General features: G+C 43.4%; 1 protein-coding gene across 1 annotated transcript in view; it reads right to left on the bottom strand.

The window, feature by feature from the left end:
- Positions 1-5,767, bottom strand: part of otog (otogelin) — a 235,636-nt gene extending 229,869 nt beyond the window's left edge. Inside the window, exons 1-4 of the mRNA XM_063063100.1 lie at positions 5,635-5,767; positions 5,366-5,423; positions 5,000-5,051; positions 2,948-3,035 (exon numbers count right to left, since the gene is read on the bottom strand). Of these exons, the coding sequence (XP_062919170.1) occupies positions 2,948-3,035; positions 5,000-5,051; positions 5,366-5,423; positions 5,635-5,713 (277 nt within the window). The 5' untranslated portion in view covers positions 5,714-5,767. The remainder of the gene's footprint in view (positions 1-2,947; positions 3,036-4,999; positions 5,052-5,365; positions 5,424-5,634) is intronic.
- Between the last annotated feature and the right edge of the window lie 9,772 nt (positions 5,768-15,539).

Raw genomic sequence — 15,539 nt, 5'->3', positions numbered from 1 at the left:
CACTTGAACAGCAAGCTTTGTGTGATCTCAACCTTCCTGACTGTAAATATCATTTAATTTTACCATTGCATTTACTGACTGCCCTGACTGCACCAGCTACTTTATTTATTTATTGAGATACAGTACAAGATAAGCCCTTCCAGCCCTACCAGCCTTGCCACCCAGCAACCCCTGATTTAACCCTTGCCTAATCACAGGACAATTTACAATGACCAATTCACCAATCAATTGGTACATCTTTGGAATGTGGGAGGAAACCAGAGCACTCAGAGAAATCACAGGTATTCCACAGGGACGATGTACAGACTCTTTGCAGATGACATTGAAATTAGATTCTGAACTCTGCCACTCCGAGCTTTAATAATGTTGTGCTAACCGCCTTACTACTGCAATGCCTATTACTTAATGCATCCAGTAGGTGTCTTAAAACGTTTAAGCTCATCTTCTTTATAATTACAATTTTACTGGATCTGGATCAGAAATAATTACTATAATATCATGAATTTGTTTCATGGGTTGTCTAAATCTAAAGAGAAGCACCTTCAAAGGAGAGCAATTTTACTCGAAATATAAAAACATCTCGTTTCGAAAGTACTTTACTGGTGATTAATTTAATATGAGTAAAATCTATTACAAATATATCAATTAACACTTAATATTTATGTATTTTAAAAAATCATGTCTCCTTTATTCAAAATTGCACCTGTTCAATTTGCACCAAACTCACTGCAATTTCACTGGTCCACACTTACACAAAGTTCTGCATCCAGACACAGGAGTGGACACAGACCAAAAAGAACAAATTGGATTCAATAGCATAGGTAACTAGTGGCACATCTTCAACACAATAGAATGGATGAAGGCATTTTATTAATAATAAAATGAATTAACACTTTAAGGCTTAGAACAGCAAGAATGATCTTAAAATCTTGAATTTACATCAAATTCAGGTGGCATAATTTAAGCTGACTTATATCAAATGAAACACTTAATATGTGCTAAAAGTTTAATTCTACCCAAATCCTGTACCATGTGTTTACTGCTTTAAATGTTGTTTTGGATAGGATCTCCACTTCACATTCATGTCCAATTTCAATTCCAATTCCAGCTTAATATCACATCATGGTTACAAACACATCCACATCCTGTTCTGCACCATCTTCATGATTCTTATTCCTTATCCTTTGTTTCATGGACTTGTCCTTCTCTGTGCAACATTCTCCAGAATTACAATGCTATTGTTCTCTTACTCTGACTTACACCTACTTTCTTTCCTCATTGACTGCTGTATTTATAGTCCCTTCAACCTTCTCTAAAAAAAAATTTCTCCCCCAATTCCAATTTACAACTTTGAAGCATCATTTCCTTTAACAGACATTTGTTTACATCTCTAATTTTGCCTTTAAAGTAATTTAAGGACTTTTGCTATTTTACAGGCAAGTGCAAATTATTGTTGATTTATTATTGAATTATTGGATGACTGATTGTTTAGATTACATAAAATAACCTAATTATAGTAATTAAATATCAAATAAATGCATTATGAAGAATAAAAAGAACATTTAATCAGCATAAATCTCATATTTTGAAATGATTATTTTATTGTGTATTTTAAACCACATCTACCTTTAACAATTAGAAGTGTGTTACAAAGCTAAAAGTACTAATAATTAATAAAATCAAGAAAATGTAACTTTTGAGTGTTAAATATTCTTTGCTATGTTCCTAAATAAGAGATGCTGAAAATATATTGTTTTTTTTCATGTAGTGAATTAAACGTCTAGCTGAGTCTATTCACATATGCAAATCTTTAGGCTATTGATTTGCTTTTCCTATGCCAAATTCACAATTTAGTTCTGTACCTTGAACTGTTGATTAAACAGTAAAATACATTTTATAGAACAACAGTGAAGCGGAAAGGGCCTCGCATTAGGGTTAAAGAAAAATGCAAGGCCATTTAAAGAATGGCAGCATGGTTTTCACAGAGCAAAAATTAAATTCCAAGTAATGGAAAATCTAAAAATGTGTCTACTGACCTAAAGTATGCAACTTTGACAGATTTGTCTTCTGTCTAACACTCAAGACCTGAGGCAATACATAAATTGTCACAAATAAACTGTTTTCTGTATAAAGATCAACGGTTGTAGATTGATAGATGTTGGATATTAAAGAAATCAAAGAATATGGGATTAGGTAAATGATCACTGAAGATCTGATTGAATGGTGGAGCATGTAAGAGGGTTTGAATTAGCCTGCTCATAGTTTGAAATTTATCATCATACTACAAAGATAGGTTCTTAAGTTGATTGCTGCATTTCTTTCCAGATAAAACCGGATTACTATCACCGAAAGATTTAGAAATATGCATAAATTTGGCCCATTGGCACTTTAGCAGTGTATTAACAAGTCTAGAATATGAACCAATGGTAGTTCAACAGCAGTAATCTCTTTTGCGAAAACAATTTTTAACCTGTTCAAACATTATTTTCCAAATGATATGGCATGGAAAGAATTTGATCAAAGACAATACTTCATTGACCAGTTTCTTCAAGTTCAGTGGTACCTTCGTGCTGCTTAACTCAAGTACAGAAGTACATTGACTTTGATCTGTCGTTCATCACTAACAGGCTGCATTAGTGTTTCCTCATTATGCAAGCATAAGGTTATATTTTACAATTGCTTGCCTCATTTCCATTATCTCTTAAACTTTTTTTAAAAGATTTATCCACCCATCAATTACTATCTTGAACAATGACCAACTGTTCAATGATAAATGAACATTTATCTTTTAACTGCAATATTTCACCTGATGAAAATCTCTTTGACACACATTTGTTATTTGGATCAGCTGAGTTCAACTTAGGTGTGCAGGCAAACTGGTTATTCAGGAGTTTAGTTTCGATTAGTGAATGTAGAAATTTTAACAAATAAATGTTGATTCACTTACATATTGATCCCTCTAATGAAAATGCTGGTCTCCATGCAACAGATGTAACTTCAAGAAGGGAGGAAGGCACTTCAGATGTTTGCAATATCTAAAGAATACAAAAGAAAGATCAAGTTCAGCTGTAAATATAATTTAATAAATTTAAGGCAGTCATCCTACAGTCACCAAAGCATGGGAAAGGTACATTTGATTTTCATTTTCCGAGTTTATACTGTGATGCTGATACTAAATTGCTAAACTAAGGTCAGATTTTCACTCACAAATTTTGCCATTACTATGTGACATGCATGCAAAACCCGTAGAATATGTTCTTGGTTTATTTTTCTTTCAGAATTTAAAAAATGTACAAAATTATACCTAGACTCAATTGTGAAAATGTACTTTTTTCTCTCAGTTTAAAGTATAAGTTTACAGAAAAGCAGTTCTATCTGAACACAATCAGACAAACATCAAGTTCACTACATTATAGAGAAGTCATTATACCAATATTTTATTATTGTACCTTTTATTTGTGAGTAGAAATGGAACAGCCTTCATTAAAAGATCTTTATATATAAAGGCTGTATAAACTGTGAAATGGTAGGTGGTATTTGCTATTAATAGATCTTGGATGCATTCAAAATTCTAAATGCCAGTCATTATTTTTGATATTTGTTTCAAATGTGCTGATATTTCCATTAAGATAATTAACAGAACATCCTGGGGGTGAAGTATATTTATTTTTATTGGCATTAGTGAAATCCTGTGAATTACTGGGACTACTAACTTTAACTGTACAAATTTTAGTCTAAAAATGCAATAATAGATAGAACATAAAGACATAGTGTAAATAGACCACACATTTCCAAATCAAATTTAACTGTTTCTTAATGGGCCCAGTCAAAATATAGTCATGATTTTACTCAGATTCTTCCAGTTAACATGAATATAAGGGTAAAGTATTTTTAAATGCCTAATTTTTTGTGATTATTCACAAATATAAAATTATAAAAATGTATCCTAAGTTTTAGATTCAGTGCTACTGTGTACATATAACCCAAAACTTATGGGTGCTAGCGCTTTTTAGCTTTCTTAAGAGGCTAGGGATTACTCAATGGGGCAAAACTTGGCGCTTTGATCATAATTTAGACAATTCTAAAGAATTCACGAACACATTTTTCATTTTTTCAGTCAGAACAACAAAGAAAATCTCTGTGATTTGGATGCTTTAATTTCAAAGTATTAATGTCATTATTTTGAAGGGGATAATGGAGTACTTGTCAATTGGGAAGGACAAAAGAAACTTAAAGTATTGTTAGTATTCTCAATGATGACAATTCACACGTTTTCATCGAGTTTTAACAGTTCGTTTCAATTACGGATTCCGGGTTTCATTTTACAGAACAGTGTGGTGCAAATATCTACAAACTGACATTAAACTCTGAATCCCTTTCTTTAAATGGGGTGGGGGGGCGGACACATCTGAGCGGAAAATGTTTCTGTTCTTGCTGAAAAAGAAACTTGTTCCGAAAGTCAAGTAACAATTTGCAGCAGCGCATGATTAAATTTTATGCGTTCAGCTTCTGTAATATTGTTGGAAAAAATGTGCTGCCCTCTCCGGCATTCCATTATTTTGGACAGTTGCTTTATTTGTATTTTATCTGGTAAGCTACTTTAAATAACAAGTTTTTTGGAACTACAATACACTTAAATGGCATATCAGCCCCCAACACCCTCATATACGTAGGAAAATGAAGCACTGTATCCACATACAATTATCCCACGTCAGCATACTGGAACATGTAAAGCATTTTATGTCCGACCGTATATTGTATATCTGAAATATTTACTACATTACCGCCGACGATAAAAAGAGATTTTTATGCAATTGTAATCGAGCATCAATGCATATGGAAGTTTAAGTTCCTACTTAAGTTTTTTTTTAAAGCTACTTAATTTCCAAACTGGTTTGGTTATCTTAATTTCCAAAATCAGCAGATGACCATACACATTCCACTTTAACTCGAGTTTCAAACGATTGAAACGGTTGCATGAGAGAAAGAGAGACCCTACCTGCTCTCCCTGGGAAATGATATCTCGTTTCTGTGTTACACGGCTGCCTTTCCTGCAGAAAGAGAACAAGGATAGGTTTGTTCTTCACAAGTAAACGGCACCTTCACTGGTAATGCACTATCCAGAGCTGCAAAGGAATGCGAACAGAAGCCTACATGCTTAATGCAAAATAGTGAACAAGAGGCGTGTACAGAAATAATTATTAATATTTGGGAAAAAATCCATTGTTTCCTTCACTGGGATGAAAATTATTAACGTGCTCAGTGGTGTTCCCCTATATTTTCTTTTAATAAGACACTATGAATTAATATTTTGTTTTTCTAATCCCAGTACACCGTGGTTTTCGAATGACAACGGTCCACTTACTTTCCCGAATTCTTCTCAATGGACGCGCGCCCGTTGTCCACACTCCAGAAACCGAGCACTGAAGAAGAAAACTAATGCATTAATGATTTAAACTCATTTTACCAATTCCAAAATAAATGCACACGGATGTTAAATGTCAAAGTCACGTTAACTCGGGTGTTAAAAATATTAACAAATGGCTAACTATTTTTGTCTTCGCTTTACCACCCGTACCACTCTGTCAGATAACTTCTGCTCAAAAAAAAACAATCGGTATTATCTTGACTCACCTTGCGATGCTAATATTACCAAACAGTATAAATGAGAATAAAAGTTTTTCTTCATTCTACTCTGGGATAAGAGCTCCATACCACCTATAGGACGATTATTTCAGTGTTTTAGTCTCCGACTACAAGATGCTGGCCACATTAGTGACAAAAGGCTCCGAGATCGGATTCCTCTAGTCTTCCGTTGTCGAGGTCTGAATCTGTGCTGTGCGTATTTCTGTTAACTCGGTAAAAGGTGGTGCGTATGCAAATCAAAGCCACAAGTTATTTCGTAATACCAAAAGAAAACACAAAGAAAAGGTTAATTGCCCATGTTATCTTAAAATAGATTTATAATCTAATATTTCAATTTTTATTTGTACAAACTGGAACTACTTAATGTACAAATGGCATTTTATTAGCAAAGTTAGTCAATTCTTTTAAATTCCATTGCTTAACTCTGCAAAAGAAAAACGTTTGATTTTCGGTATTTTGACAATCAGTGCATCTGCTGCGTTAAATATAAGTGAATAATTGATCAATGCAGCGCAATATTGCACTCGATTTTTCCTTTCTCATTTCTTCAATTGCACTTTCCTGCAATTTCCAGCAGCAGACGGGGAGTGGGTAGGGCAAACATTTCTCCACATTATATACAAATATAAAAATGTACGTATTTTAGCCGATAATATAATCAGACGGGACATGATTAATGGTATTATTACAGTAAGAAGAAGTGGATAGGTGAGTCGACGGGGTATAGACGCAGCAATCAGGTTGTGTTTTCTCATAGGGACCTGGAGAGGTCAACGCGAGGGCAGCTGCCTCTCCGGATCCGGCTTTGTCCCGCTGGTGCTCCTTGTGGCTCGGTGTCCCGTGCAGTAGACCCTTACGGCCAGGTGGACGTGCGCCGTTCCGCGCTTTCCTCACCCACCTGCGCCCGGACGCAGAGACATCCTCAACACTCCACAATTTAAAAAGTTTCCAGATTGAAGTTTAGATGCATTCCATTGGAAGCCCGCGACTTTTATTTGAAATGGAGCACGACGAGTTTGAAAATGACGAGGCCAGCCATTAGTATGGGCAGTTGTGAATAACTTCAACAACGGGCAGTGCATTCCGTAAGTTTCCACTTATGGACATTTTGCACAGGGCGGGCTCCTGGAGTCACTCAGGATGAATGGACTCGAGCTCTGAGATAGAGATGAAGGGCCTCCTCCAAAGATTAAGTTATGCAAGGATAATAGTTGTGAACTCATACAAATAAGTTTAAAATCTCAGCGTTTTTGGAGATGAATGTGATTTAACTCCCTGCTCCACTAAATGATAGCAGTGAATTGTGGTGATACACTTGTGGGGAGCCTTGCTGTATACTGAAGTGATGTGTGGTGGAATAAAGCAGCAGGATGGAAATGAATCTGGCTGCTTCTTATTCAGTCCTCTTCAACAATTTGAACTTTCATTCACATTTTCCAAGCATCTCCATTACAAGGTTTTCGTTGCCTCCTTGAAGAAGAGCCAAAGAACACAAAGGAGAGAGTAAGAGAAAATCACCTTCCAACTATTTCACTTATATTGGCATATAAACAGCAACTTCCATCCAGTCCTTTCAATATGCTGAATTTCATAAATGGTCCCAATCAGCAGCAGATTACACCCCCACCCCCCGTGGCACAACTAATTCACCAAATAGCACACGTAACAAGAGAAAATCTGCAGATGTAGAAATCCAAATGTAACACCCTGGGAAAGGTTTCACTGCTAACGTCATGGTCTTTCTGTAGAAGCAGTGATTGGGTTGTGGTTAGAGATAATGGGTGTTTTGGAATGTGAGTTGTCTAATGAAGGGAGTGTGTTTTCGTGTTGTGTGCCTGACACTGGGGTGAGCTGGGTCTTTTGTTCGGCAGGAAATGATGGAAGAAGACACCAGAGAGAAGAGGTCGTAGGACTCAAGCCGGAGCGGGACCATGATTCGACGAAGCCCAGGGAGATCGAAGGAGGATCAGTGAAGGGGAAACCATGAGCTCCAACTTGTGCACATTAGACTGTTTCATTAAAATGGGCCCTTTTCTTTTTTTTGCTTTTTCTTTACTAACCCTTTAGTCAAATTAAGAATTATAAAGTTAACTTGTTTAATTGTATGTGGTGGTACTGATTTGTAACAGGGTAACAAATTGCACAGCATCCACACAAACAGAGGATTTCGGGTGAGCTGACACCTCAATCTCCTACGTTTGGTGGGCCCAGAGATCGTCTTCCCTAGACTTACGCAGCCGACAGAACCCAAGGGTTTCAATTATGGGGGCTCATCCGGGATTGATTCTGTTGGATGCTTGTGATTGCCCTGAGCATTGACCCAGTGGGTTGTGTGTTTAAGTTTGTGCTAAACTATTGTCCAGTAAAGTGATTATGATATGTAGTTATGGATGCTTCCGGGTTTGTGCAGTGATTCGAATCCACAGGGTTACTGGTAACGAATGCGTGTGTGTTGAGTGGGGTAGACATTCATATCCCGGATGGATTGTTAATTCAAATTTTAAGTACTATTAAAGCTGGGGGAAATGTTACAATTGCGGGGTGGAGGTTTGATAAAATGACAGGCAAAGACTTTGTTTTAGTCCAGACTAGCGCTGACACAATGGCAGTGGAACTGCCTGGTACTATTGAGGCCCTGGGAGAGGGGGGTCCATGGGTTGCCCACATTTTCCAAGAGGAGGAGAGTGTAGTGGAGTGGGCCAAATCGCAAGTCTAGTCTCCCATAGCTGGAGGCAGAGACTTCAAAGACAGGGTTCTCTCACTTCTGCAGAGTGAGGAGAAGGAGTAGTCTGATTTGGAATGTCTAATAAGTCCCCCAGCCATGACTGAGAATTCTGAGTTGGTAGCAGCCCTTACCTTCCCAGTGAGTAAATGGAAAAATGCCCAGGTTCAAAGTCCCAGCTACCATAGGCTCCACTTGTTCTCAAGAACAAAGCCCACCCCTAAAGGGGAAGAGGAGTATGAGAGTTGGGTGGAGCAGACCTCTCAGTTGTTGGACGAGTGGTAGTGCTCTGATGATGTAAATCAACAGTGATTAGTTGAAAGTTTGAGAGGGCAGGCTGCTGATGTAGTGAGAGCCATAGAGGCACAGACCCCCTTGCCACTTCTGTGGCCGACATGCAAGCACTAGAAAAGGTGTTTGGTGCAACAGGAAGCCTAATGGAGCTCATGATGGGGTTTCAGAACGTGTCAGGAGGAGGGGAGAAGCTTCCTGCCTACATTTTTCAGCTAGAGAGGCAGGTAATTTGCTTGCAGCATAGAGGGGCCTTTCTTATAACTGAGGTGGATCAGTTAAGAATGGACCAAATAGCAAAAGCGACCAGTCCCAGAACCTGATCACTTGAGGTCTCTGACTGTCTCGTAAGACACGCCCCCTCCCTTATTTGTTGAGCTGATCGGAGAAGTACGAGAGGAGGAGAATGCGTTGGAGGCATGGGGGGCTCTGTCCAGCAGGGTACAGTCCTTGGTAGTAGCCACCTGCATTAAAGTGACTATGGATAACCCACCTCGGGGTGTGATGGAGGACATCGTGACAGAGTTGAGAACTGAGATGTCCCAATTGTTATCAGTGGGTGTGTTTCCCCCCCCCCATATGATGGAGCTGATAGGGAGGCGGATCCTCTCAGGGGACAGACTATGCAGAGGGCTGCTAGCAGCCAGGGTCCCGTGAGAAGGGAAGCGGCCGGTATTGTCTTTTATAACTGTGGTGATGAGGGACACTCCAGGCGGGAGTGTGAATGACAGGTAACCCCTTGAAGAGTGAGCCCCCAGGTACCTAAGCAGAGGGAGACATTGGGAAAACTTAAATGAGACCCAGTGAGGGGACAGCCTGGCGTCTCAGGGGGAACACATTCCCAGCAATATATCAAGGAACACCCTAAAGCAAAAAACACTATTCCTGAAGGCTTAGTGAGGCCAAACTCCAATGTATTGCTATGGAAAGGGTATTTATGCTAGAGCCATACTTGACACAGGGTCGCCAGTCACTTTGCTGTACCATTCATTTTACAACCAGTATTTGACACATTTACCATTGATGCCACTCAGTGCACGAGAGATCTGGGGTCTTAGTGCAGGTGATTATCCATGTGATGGTTATTTGTCAGTGAAGCTGGAGTTTTTGGAGGCAGATGTGGGAGCGGCTGAGGTGCTTGATACATTAACGCTGGTTTGTCCAGACCCTGTTAAGAGGGGCAGAGTTTCAATTCTTATGGGGACAAGTACTCCTATTGTGAGGCAGCTAATGGGAGCCTGCAAAAAGAGAGCCGGAGAGAGCTTTCTGAAAACATTGTCCGTTCACCCGATGTTTCCAGCTGTTTTTGAGGAGCTGCGTGGCTGCACTGGGCCGGATAATAAGCTTACATGAGGGTCTGTGGGGTTCACCCAGTCCAAGCCAATCGTGTTACGGACTGAGGAAGTAGCTAGAGTGATGGGAAACCCCAAATTTCCTAGAATGCCTGAGGCCAAGGCCCTCTTGGTGGATGCTCTGGAAGACCACGAAGAGGAGTCAGACTTACCTGCTGGGGTACGGGTGAGGTCCAAACTGCAGAAGCCCTCAGTTCTACAGGTTAACAGGATGGCAGTGATTGTCAGGAACACTGCGCAGAGGGAGGTCACTTTCAAGTGGGGGATGCCTCTAGTGCATCTTTCCCAGTGACAGTAATGTCTAGTGTCCTTGTGAGACAAGCCAGGGAAAAACTATCTGCAAAAGGTGGAAAGTTTACCGTTGAGCCATTCGACTTTGGGGACTCCCCGGTACCTGCAGGTTGGAAGAGGAGGTTGGTAGAGAAGATGTTAAAACTGGAAGGTGCTTTTTCTACTGGCCAGTTTGATGTGGGTTGATTCTAGAGCATTCGCCACACTATCTGGTTGACTAAGGACACCTGTTCAGAGAAAAGTCACGGCGACTAGCTCCTGCAGAGGTTGAAGATGTTCAGCAGCATTTGTTTAAGTTGAAGGAATCTGGAGTCATCACTGAGTCCAGAAGCCCCTATACGTCCTCAATAGTAGTGTCCCGAAAGAAGAATGGGAAGGTACGGATATGTGTAGATGATAGGACTCTGAACAGGCGTACTGTCCCTGACTAGTATACAGTCCCAAGGATCGAAGACGTGCTGGCCTGTCTGAGTGGTGCAAAGTGGTTCAGTGTGCTGGACTTGAGGAGGGGATATTACCAGATCCCCATGAGTGAGGCTGACAAAGAAAACACGACATTTAATTGTCCACTGGGATTCTTCCAGTTGGAGAGAATGCCCCAGGGTATATCGGGAGCCCCTATGACCTTCCAGCATGTCACGGAGAAAACAGTGAGTGATATGAACTTATTTGAGGTATTGGTGTATCTGGATGACCTCAGTGTTTGGGTCCACCTTGGAGGAACATGAAGCAAGGCTAATAAAGGTGCTGGGCCGCCTGAAAGCTGAAGGGTTAAAACTTTCCCTGGACAAGTGCCAGTTCTGCAAGACATCTGTCAGCTATGTTGGGCACATAGTCTCACGAGATGAAGTAGCTATAGATCCATCTAAGACAGAGGTGGTGACCACCTGGCCAAGACCCCAGACTGAGTGCTTTGCCCTTGTTCCTTGGGTTTTGTGGGTACTAGTGGAGGTTCATGAAGGGCTACACAAAAGTGAATTACCCTTTAAATCAGCTTCTGTGTTGTTACCCTCCCTTGGGGAAGAAAGGGAGGAGGACAAAAGGAGAGGAGGGTAAAGAGTATCTTAGCCCTTCAGAGCCTTTTGGAGCGAGATGGGTTGCAAAATGTGAAGAGGCCTTTCAGTTGCTGAAGGAGCTGTAGACACAGGTGTCTGTGCTGGCTTTCGCAGGCCCCCAATTGCCATATGTACTGCATACAGATGCCAGCAGAGGGCTTAGGGGGTATCCTGTATCAGGATCAGGGCACTGGGTGGAGACCTGTTGTATTTGTCAGCCGGAGTCCGTCATCTTCTAAGAAAAACTATCCCACGCACAAGTCAGAGTTCCTGCCATTGAAATGGACTGTGGTGGATAAGCTGAGTAACTACCTCTATGGTGCCAAGTTTGAGGTGAAGACGAACAACAATCTCCTAACTTATATCCTGACCTCAGTGAAATTGGATGCCACAGGTCATCGGTGATTGGCAGCATTGTCTGCCTATCATTTCAGCCTGAAGTACCAGCTGGGAAGTTGGAATTTTGATGCTGATGCTTTGTCCTGACATGCGAATAAAGGGCTGGACAGGGACGAGGAGTGGGAGAGCGTTCCTGCCCCAAAGGGTGAAAGCCATGTGCCAGTTTTCCATCATGGTGAAGGCAAGGGCAGGATCGAGCGGTAGTGTCACAAAAGGGTGCTGGGAATGGACCCAATTGCGAGACACAGACACTGAAGTACAAGGAACAGGACTTGACTGGAGAAGGGACGTGACAGGATACAGGCAAGGAGCAGGGTAAAGAATGCAGACTTGGGTTAGGGAAAGCGGGACCAGAACTAGGAACCATGGACTAGGAGACAAGGCTTGGACTCCGAGCCCGAGACTGGACAAGGACCCAGAACCTGGGTCTTGCCTCGGGCTTGGACCCCGGAACCAGGCAAGGACATGACATGGCTTCAGGACAGGATGTGGCTGGGGTCCAGAGGCCTGAGCTTGGAGACAAGACAAGGCTCGGACTCCGAGCCCGAGACTGGACAAGGACCCAGAACCTGGGTCTTGCCTCGGGCTCGGACCCCAGAACCAGGCAGGGACATGATATGGCTTGAGGCCTGGGGCCTTGGGTCTCGGGGCTTGGCTGCGGGATCCTCGAGGCCTGGGGCCTTGGGTCTCGGGGCTTGGCTGCGGGATCCTCGAGGCCTGGGGCCTTGGGTCTCGGGGCTTGGCTGCGGGATCCTCGAGGCCTGGGGCCTTGGGTCTCGGGGCTTGGCTGCGGGATCCTCGAGGCCTGGGGCCTTGGGTCTCGGGGCTTGGCTGCGGGATCCTCGAGGCCGGGGCTCTCGGAGCTTGGCTGCGGGATCGTCGAGGCCGGGGCTCTCGGAGCTTGGCTGCGGGATCGTCGAGGCCGGGGCTCTCGGAGCTTGGCTGCGGGATCGTCGAGGCCGGGGCTCTCGGAGCTTGGAGACAGACTGGAAACCAAACATCTACATAGAGCTGGGACTTATCCTTCGACAAGCCAGGACTCATCTTTAACACAACACTAACATATGACAGGACAGAACATAGACATAGAGCCAGGACTCAACTTCTCCACACCAAGGTGGGACAGGTCCACCTGTTGGGTAACAGTAGGACAGCCAGACTTACCCAACAGAGGCAAAGACAAGACATGACCCCCCCACAGGGCAATGGCAAGATGGCCTGACTTACCCCACAGAGGCAAGAACAAGAAGAGACAAACACCAAAGAACAACAGACAGTTCCATCTCTGCTCCGGGGTAGCTCCAAGACTCAGTTCAGCCAGCAACCTCAGCTGGCTACAGAAACAGCCAGATCCCTACCTAGCTCAGAGTGGCTGGCAGCCACTCAGCTGGCCCGGGAAACAGCCAAATCCATACCGCAAAGACTACTCCAACAAGTGGCAACAAGGCTCCATGAAGCAGTGGTCCTCCAACCAGGCCTAGAGGTCACAAATGGTTTCATCAGCAGGTTGCTCCAAGGGGGACTGACAAGACAAACCAGCAGCCTATACTCAATCCCAAAGCTACATATATTGCAAGCCCAAAGATGGGAATCAGGTGCCAATGATTAACTCAAACAAGGGACAGCTGAAAGACCCGGAGTCCTGAGTCCATGGACCGGACCGTGAACTGGAATGCAGACTTCACGGACCGGACCATGACAGGTAGATCAATTGGGAGCTTCTGATGAGGCCATTCCATAAGCTTACTGTAACCTGACTGCTCTGAAGATAAACCAGGTACCGGAATTGAGTCCCAGGGAAGTGGCAGCTGCTCAGCGAGATGACCCGGGCATCGGTACCATTTGGTCAGCAGTTGAAAAGGGAGGCATGCCCAAGCGGAGAGGATGAAACATGTTGCAATGCCTCCATTACTGAGAGAATGGCCCAGACTGGAGTTGAGGAATCAGATCCTATTCCGGGACATGGCGCCTCCGGACTGACCTCGGCATTTCCAGCTGGTTTTGCCTGAAGTGACTTCAACATTATTGGATGATTGTGTTGAAGTCACTTCATGATGATTCTGGACATTTGGGGGTTGAAAAGACCTATGGATTGCTGAGGGATCGGTTTTACTGGCCCAGAATGAAGCCAGAGGTCAAAGAGTACTGCAAATCGTGCTTTTGATGCATACGGAGGAAGACGCTGCCTACGAGGGCTGCTCTGTTGTCCCACTTACAGAGTGCAGGGCCCCTTGACCTGGTCTGTATGGATTTCCTGTCAATAGAGCCAGATGCCAGCAACATGTTGAATGTCCTAGTCATCACGGATCACTACACCAGATATGCGCAAGCTTTCCCTACCAAGGATCAGAGGGCATCCACGGTGGCCAAAGTGTTATGGGAGAAGCATTTCATTTATTACGGCCTTCCCAGGTGGATACATAGTGATCAGGGATGGGATTTCGAGAGTGGGCTCATCCATGTGTTACTGAGCATGCTTGGAGTCGAGAAGTCAAGGACTACGCCTTATCACCCACAGAGTGATCCCCAGCCCAAGAGGTTTAATCGGATCTCACTAGACATGCTAAGAACTTTGGAAATCAGCAAGAGGAACAAGTGGAGTCAACATATTGGACACCTGGTCCACTGCTACACCTATACACGAAATGAAGCTACCAGGTACTCGTCATATTATCTGATGTTTGGGTGTGAGGCGAGGTTGCCCATTGACCTTTGTTTTGAGACTAGCGAGGAAGACCTACCACTGAAGACTTATCTGAAGTATGTGTCCAATATGAGAAGGGACCTGAAAAAGGCTTATGAATTAACTGAAGTCGGGGCTGCCAAGCAGAATCAAGGAAATAAGTGGAGGTATGATTCTCCCAACTCATGCCGGGAGACCAAGTCCTCGTAAGGAATTTGGGGCTTCCTGGAAAATGTAAGTTGGCTGACTGCTGGGCAGCTATGCCCCATGTAGTGGAGAGTCAGATGCCAAATGTATCAGTTTTCCGGGTGAAACCAGAGGATGGGAATGGGCCTGTCAAGATTCCCCATCGGAACCATCTTCTACCTCTGGGACAAGAGATGCTTGTTGACCCAGAGCCCGACCTGGAGCCTACGCCTAGTAAGAGGACTCTGCAGCGACGTAGAGAGACTGAAGGACCAGCAGCAGGAGAGATTAGACCGGCCCCCGCCCCTGAAAGGGATATGGACTCGGAGGATGAGGAAATGGGAGTGTGGTATATGCTGCCTTTTGCTAACTCCCTACTGATTGAGGTAGAGATTCCCAACCCTTCTTACTCTAAGTCAGGTGATATTGGGGGCGGGGGTGCTATCTGTGGACAGACTAGGTTTCAGCGGGACCCTGAAAGTGATGAAGCGGGGCTTAGCCAAGGGACAGAGGGGTCCGAGTTGCAGGAGGGCATGAGTGGTAGATTAGGGGAGGCCTCGCCGTGTAGACCAGAAGTATCCCAAGTAGTGTCTGTACCTGAAGAAGTAGATGACGGGGTAAGGAGGTCTCAAAGAATCAGGAGAACACTGGATAGGCTGGCCTATGTAGCACCGGGGGGAACAGAACGTGGCACCTATCGTCTTGGTGAGCTATGTCACTGCCATTTACACATGGGCTGGACTTTGTGCTTTGTATCCAGGGGTGGCAAATTATCTCAATGTCATGAGGACATGAGTAAATTTGGTGAGGTGAAAGTGTAACACCCTGGGAAAGGTTTCACTGCTAATGCAATGGTCTTTCTGTAGAAGCAGTGTTTGGGTTATTGTTAGTGATAACGGGTGCTTTGGAATGTG

The sequence above is a fragment of the Mobula hypostoma genome, chromosome 11 (assembly GCF_963921235.1).
Source record: "Mobula hypostoma chromosome 11, sMobHyp1.1, whole genome shotgun sequence".
NCBI classification, from domain to species: Eukaryota; Metazoa; Chordata; class Chondrichthyes; order Myliobatiformes; family Myliobatidae; genus Mobula; species Mobula hypostoma.
The sequence above is the reverse complement of the archived record's forward strand: the minus strand, read 5'-3'. Positions and strand labels throughout refer to the sequence as shown.